The 16,339-nt window shown below is 40.8% G+C and overlaps 1 protein-coding gene across 1 annotated transcript in view; it reads right to left on the minus strand.

Moving 5' to 3' along the window:
- FMN2 (formin 2) overlaps positions 1-16,339 on the minus strand; it is a gene marked incomplete at both ends in the record, with an annotated part of 311,706 nt that overhangs the window by 26,746 nt on the left and 268,621 nt on the right. Inside the window, one exon of the mRNA XM_081254035.1 lies at positions 2,344-2,493. Within this exon, the coding sequence (XP_081110161.1) occupies positions 2,344-2,493 (150 nt within the window). The remainder of the gene's footprint in view (positions 1-2,343; positions 2,494-16,339) is intronic.

Here is a 16,339-nt window from a genome sequence, read left to right on the forward strand (position 1 = left end):
TTGTGGCCTCTCCCGTTGCGGACGGAGCACAGGCTCCGGACCCGCAGGCTCAGCAGCCATGGCTCACGGGCCCAGCCGCTCTGCGGCATGTGGGATCTTCCCGGACCGGGGCACGAACCCGTGTCCCCTGCATCGGCAGGCAGACTCTCAACCACTGCACCACCAGGGAAGCCCTTCCTGGAAGTTTTGTGGCTGGTTTTCCACTAAGGAAAGGGACAAAATTTTGCTAAAAACAATTCAGACCAACAGTCTTACTTTTCAAACCAGTCTCTTTGCCAAGAGACGTAATATAGTTTGGGAGTCAGAGGGCAAAGATGCTCTCTCACCTGCCACATGTTCTTCCTTAGCCTTTCGTTAAAAGCAAATGATTTAGGAAAATGAGAAGTGTGCAGTGGAGAGCACCTGTCACATGCCAGTTCACAGCACTGCCAAGTTGAAAGTGAAGTCACCAAGGGTGACTCAAAAAGCCCATCGTATTTTTTTAGCAAAGGATGAAGTATAAAAAAAGGATTGGGTTGATTTTATGAGATATTCAGTGGGCATGTCCAATGCATAAACTATCATAAACAGTGGACTGTTATCCGTAGCGTTGCCTGGTAACACAACTCTATCTCAGAGAGCACAGGCTGCAAATGGCTGGTCCTTCGCGACATCACCTCCACGGGGGCCTCTCAGCAGCTTCCCTACAGGCCACGCAGTAATGGGAGCTCAGATGACAGTCCCCCTGCCATCTCACACCAGGACCTCCAGAGCCACCGCCACAGGGCCTGCGGCCTCTGCTGCAATTCACTTGCTCACCATGTGCCCTCAGGGCAGCTGCCCTCCAACCACGGTCTCCTCACTCCTGCTCTGTCCATGACTATATCCCACCATGTCCACTCTCGTCAGGATCATCTCAGCTCCCTCACAAAGTGAAACACTGATCTTTCCATTTTGTTCCCGAGTGTGAACGAGCCCCAGGCCCTTCTTAGGGGCCCAGGCTTAGATCAGAGCTGAAGGAGGCACGTGGGGAGTAGTGGGCGTCAGGAAGGGAGGTTGTCTGTGACGTGCTGACGTTAAAATCAGTTTCCTCCTCACCATTGTCCAAACTGAGCAAGCCTTGCTGGGTGAAAAACTGGAAACATACAGCTAAGTCTGAAAGAAGTGAACGGTGGTCCAAAGGTGCCCGTGTTTACACGATTCTCCCTCCTGTCTCACCCACATGGACTTCTGACTAACATCTCATCTTTTATGTTAACTCCTGGTGATGTGTTTTGAGGTAGAATAAGCTCAGTGTTTTCCTTCTGCTCACACTGCTCTCTTTTTGCATCCGTTGTTCACTGAAGCAGACTCCCTTCTCTGATGGAGCCTGGGTTCTAGGTAGGTAATTCTGTGAGTGAGCACAAGCCAGGAACAGTCCACATGCTCAGGACATGTCCGCAATTAACTTCACCTGATTTAAGAATGGATGAGAATCTACTTACAGATGAAGACTAGGCAGGCGAGCATGGTTTTGTATGTAAGCAAGACCAAAATGAAGATTATAAGCAGAAAACTGTGGAATTTTGTGCTCTGATGAATAAAGTCCCTTAGGAGGTAAGTTTTCTAAAGCAAAGTCCTTGTTAGGGCCAGGATGTTGGAAAGCACACTAATTGGTTCAGGATTAGGGTTTGGTTTCCTTTTCCTTTTTCCTTCTCCCTCAAGACTCAGCTACTTGGGGATGCTGCTGTGCGTGGGCCAGCCTGCTTCCTGACTTGGTAACAGGACACCTCTGTGACCTTCATAATCAAGTGATGGAGACTCCATTTCATGTACTTAAGAAGAGAAACTTCCCTTCATTCCTGAAAGAATTTACTTTAGGAAACGTGATATGATCTGATAAGATTCTTGAAAAATCTTTAAAAAAAATATTGATCATCAGTTTCTTGGTGACACCTGGAAGAAATTTTGATACGAATGGTGAAATTTTGACAGTATCTAATGAATTGAGCAAAAATAAAACCAAACCGATTCATCTTACCTTATGGTCTTTTGAAGTGAGTGGGTTTGTCATCTCGGCAGTGTTCTTTCACTCCTGTTCTTACCTTGTTTGCTTCTGTGTGGCCTCCTCATCACAGAAGCTGTTTTACCAGAAGGTGGTCCTGGCAAACCATCACCCTAGCTGTCCTTTGTAGCATCACAGCCATTGTGCTGACTTTTCTTACTCAGGCTGCAAATACCGTCCGATCTCAGCACCCTCTCAGACTGGACACCCAGGGTTAGAACCTAATTTTTCATTCAGGCTATAAAAGTTGGCAAGCCCTAATTGGCCACACCCGAGAAAACACATTTCAAAATGCCACTGTGTAAATGAAAAACACCTACCTCTCTTGTAGAATAAGTTTGTTTTCTTTCTTCCAAAAGTCTTTAAAGTCGGAGCTGAATTCATGCCAGATACTGAAGAAAACATTTGGGGACACTTCCTTCTCTCCAATTTTTGGTCTCATGAAGAAATAGGCTGTAGTCTCCAAAAAGCTGTCAAAGCATGCACACACACACACAAACACACACACACAAGGATAAAAGCTATGATTACTTTCCAATATGGGATATTCTTTCCCCATCCAAATGCTGATTTCATTCATGCAGTTATTATTACCAAGAGGACTCAACTCCTCAGGCACCAACAGTAGTTCTCTTAAGGTTTCATGTTAGGGTTTTTGGACACAGATGTTAGCAGCTGACAAGAGTCCTCCATATACTGGTAGCTATCCCTGGTCCAACCATTTTCAAAATTAATCATTATGTGTCCAACCTATTTCAGAAATGAACCTGTAATCAAGTTGGGACATAAGGGAAGTGGTGGTCTATACTTTCCTTCTAGACTCTAAACAAATGAAATATCAGCTCTTTGTCCCCAAACTAATATGTCTCTATATGTGTATTATACTGCTTCTATACTATGGGCTTCCTACATTGCTGGTGGGAAAAAAAAGCAACAGCCCCGGGAGATGCTGACAAAGGCTCCCACTGGAGATCATGGCAGCACCAATGAGTGGGTACCAGCAGGGCAGCCAGCACTGTGACAGTGGGTGGCAGTGCCCATCTCCAGAAGGTGCCATCGAGGCTGCTTCATATTACAACTACCTGACACTCAGAAGGGTTTCAAAGGGTTATTTGACAAAGAACATACAACTAGTAAGTGGTAGATTTATGCTGCACCTTGACCTGGACCTCCCAGCCTCCAGAACTGTGAGAAGTAAATGTTCACTGTTTAGGCCACCCAGTCTATGGTATTTTCTTATAACAGCCAGAACTAAGTCAAGGACAAATGATCTAGATTCTTCAATACATAAATGTAAAGGGAAAAAAAGTCTATTATAAAGACTTAAGAGATATTGTCTGATTATAATGGTTTGAATTTCTTTATATATTGCTTCAAACAAACTGTAAGAAAATAAAATCATTTCTTACATATATGAACTAATTGGACTTTCGAACAGAGACTGGGTATTTGGTGACATTAGGGATTATTATTATTTTTAGGGGTAAAACTGGTGCTGGTTATTTTTTAAAGGGGATTTTTTAGCGATACATACTAAAATATATATGGATGGAATTATACCTGTTGAGGATTTGCTTCACAAACAATATGGGAGGGGGCAAGTGGGCAGGGGTGTAGATGAAACCAAGTCAGGAACTGCCGGGTGATGAGCGATGATCACTGTACATTTTGTTTACCATCTCTAAATCACAGCCAAGTTCCTCACCTGCATGGTCTTTAATCTACCTACCCCTACTTCCTTTAGGAAAGTATCAAATCCATTGTCTCCTATTTCCAGCATCCAAAATCTCTTATTACTAGGTTTTCCTTCTGATCCTAAGAGCATATGAAGATTTCTGCATCTATAAATATTCTCTCATCCATGCAGACTCACTGAAAGACACCATGCTTTATATACAGTTGCTTTATAATTCAATGCTCCTGTGTTCTCACTTGTTTTGAAATCTGGCTTCATAGGCCACCTTCACTACTTTCTCGCAAGAGTCTCTGATCTAAACCTACAACTTTTAGCAATTTTCATTCTCATGTCCTAAAGTAATGGAACCATTACTGTCCTGTTTACTTGAACTTAAAAATGAGAAATTATTCACAGAGCTTTTCTTTTACTCCTTTAGGTTAAACCGATGCAAACTGAATTAAATGTATTATTTCCATTTTCCCTGTATGAAGCTCAATTATAGGAGACAGCTGAGGTAATGATCACCTATTTCATGGCCTTACTTTGTATTAACTTCAGATTTACAGAAAAGTTGAAAAGATAATATAGAGTTCAAGTATGGCCTCCACTCACCTTCTAATATTAACATCTTACCCAGACACAGTGCGCTTAACACTGAAAGTGAGAGGAACTCTCTGGCAGGAGCTACTGCAAACTGCCTTCTGAGTAAAGTAAGAGAAACTGTGCCGATGAGTAGGGACGACGGGTAAGGGTGGTCACCCCACTGTGGTGCTGGCTGCTGGCCCCAAGATACACACACACACACACACACAGGTGTGTGTGTGTGTGTGTGTATATATATATATATATATTTAATTGAAGTATAGTTTAAGCATAGTATTGTGCTAGTTTCAGGCTTACATCATAGTGATTCAGTTATCTTTTTTTCAGATTCTTTTCCATTATAGGTTATTATAAAATACTGAATATAGTTCCCAGTGCTATACTGGGAATTTATAGGTCCTTGTTGCTAATCTATTTTATGTATAGTAGTTTGTATCTGTTAATCCTGTACTCCTAATTTGCCCCTCCCTCTATCCCCTGCTTTGGTAATCATAAGTTTCTTTTCTATGTCTTTGAGTCTGTTTCTGTTTTGTAAATAAGCTCATCTGTATTATTTTTTAGATCCCACATATAAGTAATATCATATAGTATTTGCCTAACTCTGTCTAACTGATTTCACTAAGTATAATATTTTCTAGGTCCACACATGTTGCTGCAAATGGCAATACTTCATTCTGTTTTTATGACTGAGTGATATTCCATTATATGTGTGTGTGTATACACACACACACACACACACATATACACACAGCACATCTTCTTAAGCCAGTCGTCTGTTGATGGACACTTGTTTCAATGTCTTGGCTACTGTGAATAGCACTTCTAGGAACACTGGGGTGCATGTATCTTTTCAAATTACAGTTTTTCTCTTTTCCAGATATATACCCAGGAGTGGGATTGCTGGATCATACAGTAACCCTATTTTTAGTTTTTTAAGGACCCACCATAATGTTTTCTATAGAAGCTGCACAATTCACATTCCCACCAACAGTGTAGGAGGGTTCCCTTTTCTCCACATCCTCTCTAGCATTTATGATGTGTAGACTTTTTAATCATGGCCATTCTGACAGGTGTGAGGTGATTCCTCATTGTAGTTTTCATTTGCATTTCTCTAATAATTAGCGATATTGAGCATTTTTCTTGGTCATCTGTATGTCTTCTTTGGAGAGTTGTCTATTTAGGTCTTCTGCCCATTTTTTGATTGAGTTGTTTGTTTTTTCAATACTGAGTTATGTGAGCTATTTGCATATTTTGCATGGTAGCCCCTTGTTGGTTGCACTGTTTGCAGATATTTTCTCCCATTCTGTAGGCTGCCTTTTCATTTTGTTGATGGTTTCCTTTGCTGTGCAAAAGCTTTTAAGTTTGATTAGGTCTTACTTGTTTATTTTTGCTTTTACTTCTTTTGCCTTGGAAGACTGATATAAGAAAATGTTGCTATGATTTATGTCTAAGAATGTTTTGTCTGTGTTCTCTTCTAGGAGTTTTATGGTGTCATGTCTTATATTTTGGTCTTTAAATAATTTTGAGTTTATTTTTGTATATGGTGTGAGGGAGTGTTCTAATTTCATTGATTTACATGTAGCTGTGAAGCTTTCCCAATACCACTAGCTGAAGAGACTGTCTTTTCTCTACTGTATATTCTTTTTTATAAAGTATTTATTTATTTTTACTTATTTGGTTGTGTGGGGTCTTGGTTGCGGCAGGCTGGATCCTTAGTTGTGGCTTGCAAGCTCCTTAGTTGCAGCTCCAGGGCTCCTTAGTTGCAGTTTGCCAGCTCCTTAATTGCGTCATGCAGGGTCTTTAGTTGTGGCATGCAAACTCTCAGCTGCGGCATGCATGTGGGATCTAGTTCCCTGACCAGGGATCAAATCTAGGCCCCCTGCATTGGGAGCATGGAGTCTTATCCACTGCACCACCAGGGAAGTCCCTTTACTGTACATTCTTGCATCCTAATTGTAGATTAATTGACCATAAGAGTGTGAGATTACTTCTGGGCTCTCTATTCTGTTCCATTTGTCTATATGTCTGTTTTTGCACCATACTATGCTGATTCCTAATTCTGGAAGGGTTATGCTTTCAGCTTTGTTCTTTTTCCTCAGGATTGCTTTGGCAATTTGGGGCCTTTTGTGTTACCATATAATTTATAGGATTATTTATTCTAGTTCTGTGAAAATGTCATGGGTGTTTTGATACAGACTGCATTAAATCTATAGATTGCCTTGGACAGTATGGCCATTTAAACAATATTATTTCTTCCAATTCAAGAGAATGGGGTATCTTTCCATTTCTTTGAATCATCTTCAATTTCCTTTATCAATAGTTTTTAGTTTTTAGAGTATAAGTCTTTCACTTCCTTGGTTAAGTTTATTCCTATGTGTTTTATTTATTTTGACATGATTTTAAATGGGATTTTTTTTACTTTCTCTGATATTCCAATATTAGTGTAAAGAAATACAACAGATTTCTGTATATTAATCTTATATTCTGCTACCCTGCTGAATTCATTTATCAGTTCTAATAGTTTCTGAGTGGAGACTTTAGGGTTCTCTGGGTTCTCTATATAGAATGTCATGTCATCTGCAAACAGTGACAGTTTTACCTCTTCCCTTCCAATTTGGATAACTTTCACTTCTTTTTCTTGTCTGATTGCTGGAGCTAGGTCTTCCAGTACTATGTTGAATAGAAGTTGTGAGAGTGAGCATCCTTGTCTTGTTCCTGAATTTTAGCGGGACAGCTTTCAGCTTTTCACCATTGAGTATCATGTTGGTTGTGGGTCTGTTGTAAATGGCTTTTACTATGTTGAGACTTGTTCCTTCTATACCCACTTTGGTGAGAGTTTTTATCATGAATGGATGTTGAATTTTGTCAAATGCCTTTTCTGCATCTATTGAGATGATCATGTGGTTTTTTTAAACATCTTTATTGGAATATAATTGCTTTACAATGGTGTGTTAGTTTCTGCTTTATAACAAAGTGAATCAGTTATACATATACATATGTTCCCATATCTATTCCCTCTTGCGTCTCCCTCCCATCATGTGGTTTTTGACTTTTGTTTCATTAACATGGTTATCACATTGATTGATTTGTGTATGCTGAACCATTCTTGTGACCCTGGAACGAATCCTATTTGATCATGGTGTATAATCCTTCTTATGTATCGTTGGATTTGGTTTCCTAATATTTCATTGAGGCTTTTTGCATCTATATTCATCAAAGATACTGGCCTGTAATTTTCTTTTTTTGTAGTGTCTTTGTCTGGTTTTGGTGTCAGGATCATGGTGGCCTCAAAGAATAAACTTGCTTCCTCCTGTTCAATTTTTTGGAATAGTTTGAGAATAAGTATTAGTTCTTTTCTATAGGTTTAGTAGAATTCCCCATTGAAGCTGTCTGGTCCTAGACTTTTGTTTGCAGGGAGTTTTTTTAAAATTACAGATTCTATTTCATTTCTAGTGATCAGTCTGTTCAAATTATCTCTTTCTTCTTGACTCAGTCTTGGCAAACTGTATGTTTCTAGAAACCTGTCCATTTCATTTATGTTGTCTGATTTGTTGGCACATAACTGTTCATAGTATTCTCTTATGATTTTTTTATCTTTGGTATTGCTATTTCTCCCCTTTCATTTATTATGTTTATTTGGGTTATCTCTCTTTTCTTCTTGGTGAGCCTGGGTAGAGGTTTGTTGATTTTGTTTATCTTTTCAAAAAACCAGCTCTTGGTTTTACTGATTTTTTTCTATTTTTGATCTCTATTTTATTTATTTCCTCTCTGATCTTTATCTTCCTTCTGCTGATTTTGGGCTTTCTTTGTTCTTTTTTTTTCTAACTCTTTTAGGTGGTAGGATAGGTTGTTTATTTAAGGTTTTTCTTTTTTCTTGAAGAAGGCCTGTATTGCTATGAAACTGCCTCTTATAACTGCTTTTGCTGCATCCCATAGATTTTGTAAGGCTGTGTTTTCATTTTTGTTTGTATCCAGGTATTTTCTGAATTCTTCTTTGATTCCATCATTGACCCATTGTTTTTTTAATAGCATGCTTTTTAGTCTCCATGTGTTCATTCCTATTTTTCTTTCTGTGGTTGATTTCTAGCTTCATACAGTCGTAGTCAGAAAAGATGCTTGAAATAATTTCTATCCTCTTAAGTTTGCTGAGACTTGTTTTGTGACGTAGTATGTGGTCTATTATACAGAATGTTCCCTGTGTGCTTGAAAAGAATGTGTATTCTGTTTTGTTTTTTTTTTTGGATATAGAGTTCTGCAGATGTAAATTAAGTGCAGCTGGTATATTATATCATTTAGGACCTCTATTGCCTCATTGATTTTCTGTCTGGATGATCTGTTCATTGATGTCAGTGGGGTGTTAAAGTCTCCTATTATTATTGTATCATTGTCAATTTCTTCCCTTATGTCTATTAGTATTTGTTTTATATATTTAGGTGCTTCTATGTTGGGTGCATATATGTTAAAGAGTAATAGCTTCTTGTATTGATCCTGTTATCATTATATAATGCACTTTTTTATGGCCTTTGTTTGAATGTCTATTTTGTCTGATACAAATATTGCTATCCCTGCTTTCTTGTCATTTCCATTTGCATGAATTATCTTTTTCTGTCCCCTCACTTTCAGTCTGTGTGTGTCTTTTGCCACAAAGTGACTCTCTTGTAGGCTGGATAGTGTAGGTTCTTGTTTTTTTAAATCCAGTCTGCCACTCTGTGGCTTTTGATAGGAGCATTCAGTCCATTGACATTTAAAGTAACTATTGAAAGTATGTGCTTATTGCCATTTTAATCCTTGTTTTCCAGTTGTTTCTATAATTCTTCTATGTTCATTTCTTCTTTTTGTTTTCCTTTTGTGGCTGGATGATTTTCTTTTGTAGTATGCTTGAGTTCCTTTCTTTTTGGTTTCTGTGAATCTACTGCATGTTTTTAATTTGTTGTTACCATGGAGTTCAAGTATGCTGACCCATAAGTATATCTACTTGCTTTAAACTGATAGTCATTCACATTTAAACACATTATAAAAGATCTACATTTTTATTCTTCCCCTCCCCCATATTTCGTGATTTTGATGTCTTATGTTACATCTTCATGCTTATCATTTTACTGTTTATTGTAGTTATAATCACTTTTACTTTTTAAATTGTTTTGTAATCTATGTATTGGCTTATTTAAGTGATCTTCTTTCCTTTTATACATTTGACTTTCTTATTGTGATTTTCCCTTTTCTATAGATCCTTGCTTCTTTTCTACTTAGAGAACACCCTTCATTTTTTTTTTTTTTAGGATAGGTTTAGTATTGCTAAATTTTTTAGTTTTTGCTTGTCTGAGAAATCCTGTATTTCTCCTTCAATTCTAAATGATAATCTTGCTAGTTAGAGTATCCTAGATTGTAGGTTTTTCTCCTTCAGGACTTTGAATATATCATGCCACTCTCTTCTGGCCTGCAAAGTTTTTGCAGAGAAATCAGCTGATAACCTTATGGGGGTTACAATTTTTTAAAAATTGAAGTATAGCTGATTTACAGTGTTGTCCCATCTCTGCTGTACAGCTAAGTGACTCAGTTTTACATATGTATACATTCTTTTGGGGGTGCCCTTGTAATTAACTCTTTGTTTTTCTCTTGCTGCCTTTAGAATTCTCTCTTTATCATTAACTGTTGCTATTTTTATTATGATATGTCTTGCATGGGTCTGTTTCGGTTCATCTTGTTTGGGACCGTCTGTGCTTCCCATGCCTGGATATCTGTTTGTTTCTTTAGGTTTGGGAAATTCTCAGTCATAATTTCTCAAATATATTTTTGATCCCATTCGTTCTCTCTTCTCCTTCTGGAATCTCTATTTTGTGTAGGTTTGTGTGTTTTATATTATCCCATAGATTTTGTAAGTTGCTTTCATTTTTTTCATTTATCTTTCTCTCTGCTGCTCTGATTGGATGATTTCCATTATTCTATCTTCCAGATAACTTATTCATTCATCTGTGTCACTTAGCCTGTTATTCATTGCTCCTAGATTGGCTTTTATCTTGGCAATTGAATTATTTTTATTGGCTCACCTTTATAGCTTCTATATCCCTGTTACAGTGATCTGCACTAATATTTCTTAATTTACTTAGCATTTTTATTACCTCCTTTTGAACTTGGGATCAGTTAGAGTGGTGAGGTCTGTTTCACTATTTGTTCTTTCAAGGGATTTCTCTTGTTCTTTTTATTGGGAGTAGTTCCTCTGCCTTTTCATTTTACTTAACTTTCACTGTCTCTCTGAATTAAAGAGAAACAGTTACCTATTGTGGTCTTGAAAAGGTGTTTTTATGTGGGAACGTCCCTGTGTAGATTGTATGTGTCCAATATTTTTGGTGCAACAGCTGGTTTCAGCATGGATGCCAGCCACGTCTTTCCTCAGAGTGTGCTGACTGTTATCCCCTTGAAGGAGGGTGGGGATTGGTGTTGTGGTGTTCAGAGTCTGTGCTGGATGTGAGGCAGGGGTCTGCTCCCCAGTTGTTGGAGTAGGAGCCCTGAGGGTTGGGTTAGATAAGGCTCTGTTGTCCTTGAGTGTGTGCCCTGCCCCAAATGAGCTGATTCCTGAAGCATGGGAGGCCTGTGCAGTCACAGAGGACCCATGCTCTGTCTGTGATGGTTTCTGTGTTTCTGCTCAGAAGCAGCCCAAGGTCGCATACCTTTCTCTGTTGTGTTCATCCCAGATCTATTGCTAGGCTGCACTGTGTAGTGGACGGAGCCAGGATGCTCTCTCACTATGTATTCCTGAGCTCGCTGACAGTGGGGGTCTCTGCCCCACCCAGATCACAGACCAGGTGCCCCAGATTGTCTCTGCATAGCTAGACAAGTCCTCTCCCAGGGCCTGTCTGCCGGAGATTCAGCGCCTAGCTGCTGTGCACTCCTGTGGCATTGCCCTGTGTGTGTGCTGACAATGCCTGCCCAGTTTGACCTGCCACCCCCATGCATGCAATGACAAAAGCCTCTGCAGTTCTGCCCAGATCACACCCCCGGTGCCCCAGTCTGTCTCTGTGTAGCTACTGAGTGGACCCAGGGCGTCCACCCCTCTGGACTGGGAAGTGCAGCAAGGTGGCAGCCGCCAGTGCAGGGCTCTCTCTGCCCTGACTGTTAGCACACCAGCTCGTGACTGGAGTCTAGGCTTCTCCAGCCCTGTATCTGTCTCAGAAGATTTCCCAGCAGGCAAGCAGTCTTGTCTTCTCTGTGTATGACACCAGGATCAGGATGTCCAGACTGCAGCTCAACCTGCAAGCTCTCCGGGGCAAGGGTCCATCCACGTGGACCTTCTCCTCTGTACAGATCCCTCACAGGGGTGCAGATCCTGTTCCAATGCTTTTTCCGCCCCCCATCCTACTCAGTTACATGGAGATCTTTCTTGCAGCTTTGGTTGTATAGGAGTTCTTCTGCCAGTTTCCAGTTAGTTTTGCATAAGAATTGTTCCACTTGTAGATGTATTTTGGATGTGTTTGTGTGGTGAGGTGAGCTCCATGTCCTCCTACTCTGCCATTTTGATCCCTCTCCGAGACTGATATACTGACATCAGTTTTAATTTATATAAACGTCCTGTGTTGTCTTATAATTATGTGGGGTGAGGGAATGAGGGAAAGGAACTGAAATCATACTAAGTACGCACTCTGACCACGATGGAATTAAATTAGAAGTCAATAACACTAAAATTAACCGTCCAAATCATTTCTTTATCCTTTCTTCTAGTTTTATTGGGATATAATTGACACACAGCACTGTATCTGTTTAAGGTGGACAGAAGAGTGATTTGATTTACAAACATCATGAAGTGACACCACAGTAAGTATAGTGAACACCCACCATCTCATATAGATACAAAATTAAAGAAATATTAAAATTTTTTTTCCTTGTGATGAGAACGCTTAGGATACAGCAGTGTTAATTGTATTTATCATGTGGTACATTACTTCTCCAGAATTTGTACCTTTTAATTAACCTCGTCCAATTCCCATCCCCCCACCCCCTGCCTTTGGTAACCACAAATTGGTTCTCTTTTTCTGAGTTTGTTTGTTTGTTTGTTTGTTTGCAGTATAATTGATTGACAACACTATGTTAGTTCCTATTACATGACACAGTGATTCAGTATTTCTATACATACCATTATGGTCACCACCACAAGTCTAGTTACATAGAAATATATTATATAATCATTGATATAGTTATTGACTGTATTCCCCACACTGTACATTTCATACCTGTGACTCATTTATTTTTCAACTGGAAGTCTGTACCTCTTAATCTCCCTCACCTATTTCTCTCTTCCCCCAACCTTTCCCCTCTGGCAACCACCTGTTTTTTCTCTGTATCTATGACTCTGCTTCTCTTTGTTATGTTGTTCATTTGTTTTGTTTTTAAATTCCACATATAAGTGAAATCATGATATTTTTCTTTCTCCATCTGACTCATTTTGCCTATGTCCCCAGGGTCAGCTCCAGTTGCCTCCTGCCTCTCCAGGAAGCCCTCCAAGATCAGCAGGTGGGTCTGACCCTGGCTTCTTTCAAATTACTGCTCTATTTCCCACAGCCTTCTGGGTCTCCTGAAAGTAAGTCTCACTGGTCATCAAAGCCAAACATTTTGGGGGAGGAGGAAGATGGTGGAAGGGTAAGACATGGAGATCACCTTCCTCCCCACAGATACATCAGAAATACATTTACACGTGGAACTGCTCCTATAGAACACCTACTGAACGCTGGCAGAAGACCACAGACCTCCCAAAAGGCAAGAAATTCCCCACGTATCAGGGTAGGGAAAAAGAAAAAACAGAGACAAAAGAATAGGGACGGGACCCGCAACAGTGGGAGGGAGCCGTGAAGGAGGAAAGGTTTCCACACACTAGGAAGCCCCTTCATGGGCAGAGACTACGGGTGGCGGAGGAGGAAAGCTTCGGAGCCATGGAGGAGAGTGCAGAAACCGGGGTGCGGAAGGCAAAACGGAGAGATTCCCGCACAGAGGATTGGTGACGACTGGAACTCACCAGCCTGAGAGGCTTGTCTGCTCACCCGCCGGGGTGGGCGGGGCTGGGAGCTGAGGCTCGGGCTTCGTCGGAGCACAGGGAGAGGACTGGGGTTGGTGGCATGAACACAGCCTGAAGGGGTTAGTGCGCCACGGCGAGCCGGGAGGGAGTCCGGGGAAAAGTCTAGAGCTGTCGAAGAGGCAAGAGACTTTTTCTCGCCTCTTTGTTTCATGGTGCGTGAGGAGAGGGGATTCAGAGCGCTGCTTAAAGGAGCTCCAGAGACGGGCGTGAGCCGTGGCTAAAAGCACAGACCCCAGAGACGGGCATGAGACGCTAAGGCTGCTGCTGCCGCCACCAAGAAGCCTGTGTGCGAGCGCACGTCACTCTGCACACCTCCCCTCCCGGGAGCCTGGGCAGCCCGCCACTGCCAGGATCCCGTGATCCAGGGACAACTTCCCTGGGAGAACACACAGCGCACCTCGGGCTGGTGCAACATCACACCGGCCTCTGCCGCTGCAGGCTCGCCCCGCATCCATACCCCTCCCACCCCCCGGACTGAGTGAGCCAGAGCCCCCGAATCAGTGGCTCCTTTAACCTCGTCCTGTCTGAGGGAAGAACAGACGCCCTCAGGTGACCTACACACAGAGGCGGGGCCAAATCCAAAGCGGAAACCCTGGAGCTGTGCGAACAAAGAAGAGAAAGGGAAATCTCTCCCAGCAGCCTCAGAAGCAGCGGGTTAAAACTCAACAATCAACTTGATGTACCCTGCATCAGTGGAATACCTGAATACACAACGAATCATCCCAAAGTGAGGAGGTGGACTTTGGGAGCAAGATATATTATTTTTTCCCCTTTTCCTCTTTTTGTGAGTGTGTATGTGTATGCTTCTGTGTGAGATTTTGTCTGTATAGCTTTGCTTTCACCATTTGTCCTAGGGTTCTGTCCATCCATTGTTTGTTTGTTTGTTTTTACATAAACTTTTTTTTACTAATAACTATTCTTTATTTTAATAACTTTATTTTTTTATCTTATTTATTTTATTTTATCCTCTTTCTTTCTTTTTTCTTCCTTTCTTCCTTCCTCCCCCCTCCCTCCCTCCCTCTCTCTCTCTTTCTTTCTTTCTTTCTACTTTTTCTCCGTTTTATTCTGAGCCGTGTGGATGAAAGGCTCCTGGTGTTCCAGCCAGGAGTCAGTGCTGTGCCTCTGAGGTGGGAGAGCCAACTTCAGGACACTGGTCCACAAGAGACCTCCCAGCTCCATGTAATATCAAATGGTGAAAATCTCCCAGAGATCTCCATCTCAACACCAAGACCCAGCTCCACTCAACGACCAGCAAGCTACAGTGCTGGACACCCTATGCCAAACAACTAGCAAGACAGGAACACAACCCCACCCATTAGCAGAGAGGCTGCCTAAAATCATAATAAGGCCACAGACACTGCAAAACACACCACCAGATGTGGACCTGCCCACCAGAAAGACAAGATCCAGCCTCATCCACCAGAACACAGGTGCTAGTCCCCTCCACCAGGAAGCCTACACAACCCACTGAACCAACTTTAGCCACTGGGGACAGACACCAAAAACAACAGGAACTATGAACCTGCAGCCTGCAAAAAGGAGACCCCAAACACAGTAAGATAAGCAAAATGAGAAGATAGAAAAACACACAGCAGATGAAGGAGCAAAGTAAAACCCCACCAGACCTAACAAATGAAGAGGAAATAGGCAGTCTACCTGAAAAAGAATTCAGAATAATGATAGTAAGGATGATCCAAAATCTTGGAAATAGAACAGAGAAAATGCAAGAAACATTTAACAAGGACCTAGAAGAAATAAAAATGAAACAAGCAATGATGAACAACACAATAAATGAAATTAAAGATACGCTAGAAGGGAACAATAGCAGAATAACTGAGGCAGAAGAACGGATAAGTGGCCTGGAAGATAAAATAGTGGAAATAACTATTGCAGAGCAGAATAAAGAAAAAAGAATGAAAAGAACTGAGGACAGTCTCAGAGACTTCTGGGACAACACTAAACACACCAACATTTGAATTATAGGGGTCCTAGAAGCAAAAGAGAAAAAGAAAGGGACTGAGAAAATACTTGAATAGATTATAGTTGAAAACTTCCCTAATATGGGAAATTAAATAGTTAATCAAGTCCAGGAAGCACAGAGAGTCCCATACATGATAAATCCAAGGAGAAACACTCCAAGACACATATCAATCAAACTATCAAAAATTAAATACAAAGAAAACATATTAAAAGCAGCAAGGGAAAAGCAACAAATTACACAAAAGGGAATCCCCATAAGGTTAACAGGTGATATTTCAGCAGAAACTCTGCAAGCCAGAAGGGAGTGGCAGGACATATTTAAAGTGATGAAGGAGAAAAACCTACAACCAAGATTATTCTACCCAGCAAGGAGCTCATTCAGATTTGATGGAGAAATAAAAACCTTTACAGACAAGCAAAAGCTGAGAGAGTTCAGCATCACCAAACCAGCTTTACACCAAATGCTAAAGGAACTTCTCTAGGCAAGAAACACAAGAGAAGGAAAAGACCTACAATAAAAACCCCAAAACAATTAAGAAAATGGGAATAGGAACATACATATTGATAATTACCTTAAATGTAAATGGATTAAATGCTCCCACCAAAAAACACAGACTGGCTGAATGGATACAAAAGCAAGACCTGTATATATGCTGTCTACAAGAGACCCACTTCAGACCTAGGGACACATACAGACTGAAAGTGAGAGGATGGAAGAAGATATTGCGTACAAATGGAAATCAAAAGAAAGCTGGAGTACCAATTCTCATATCAGAAAAAATAGAACTTTAAACGAAGACTATTACAAGACACAAAGAAGGACACTACATAATGATCAAGGGATCAATCCAAGAAGAAGATATAACAATTGTAAATATGTATGCACCCGACATAGGAGCACCTCAATACATAAGGCAAATACTAACAGCCATAAAAGGGGAAATCGACAGTCACACATTCATAGTAAGGGACATTAACACCCCATTTTCAC

This window comes from Mesoplodon bidens (assembly GCF_964165515.1).
Source record: "Mesoplodon bidens genome assembly, chromosome: 1".
In the NCBI taxonomy this organism is placed as follows: Eukaryota; Metazoa; Chordata; class Mammalia; order Artiodactyla; family Ziphiidae; genus Mesoplodon; species Mesoplodon bidens.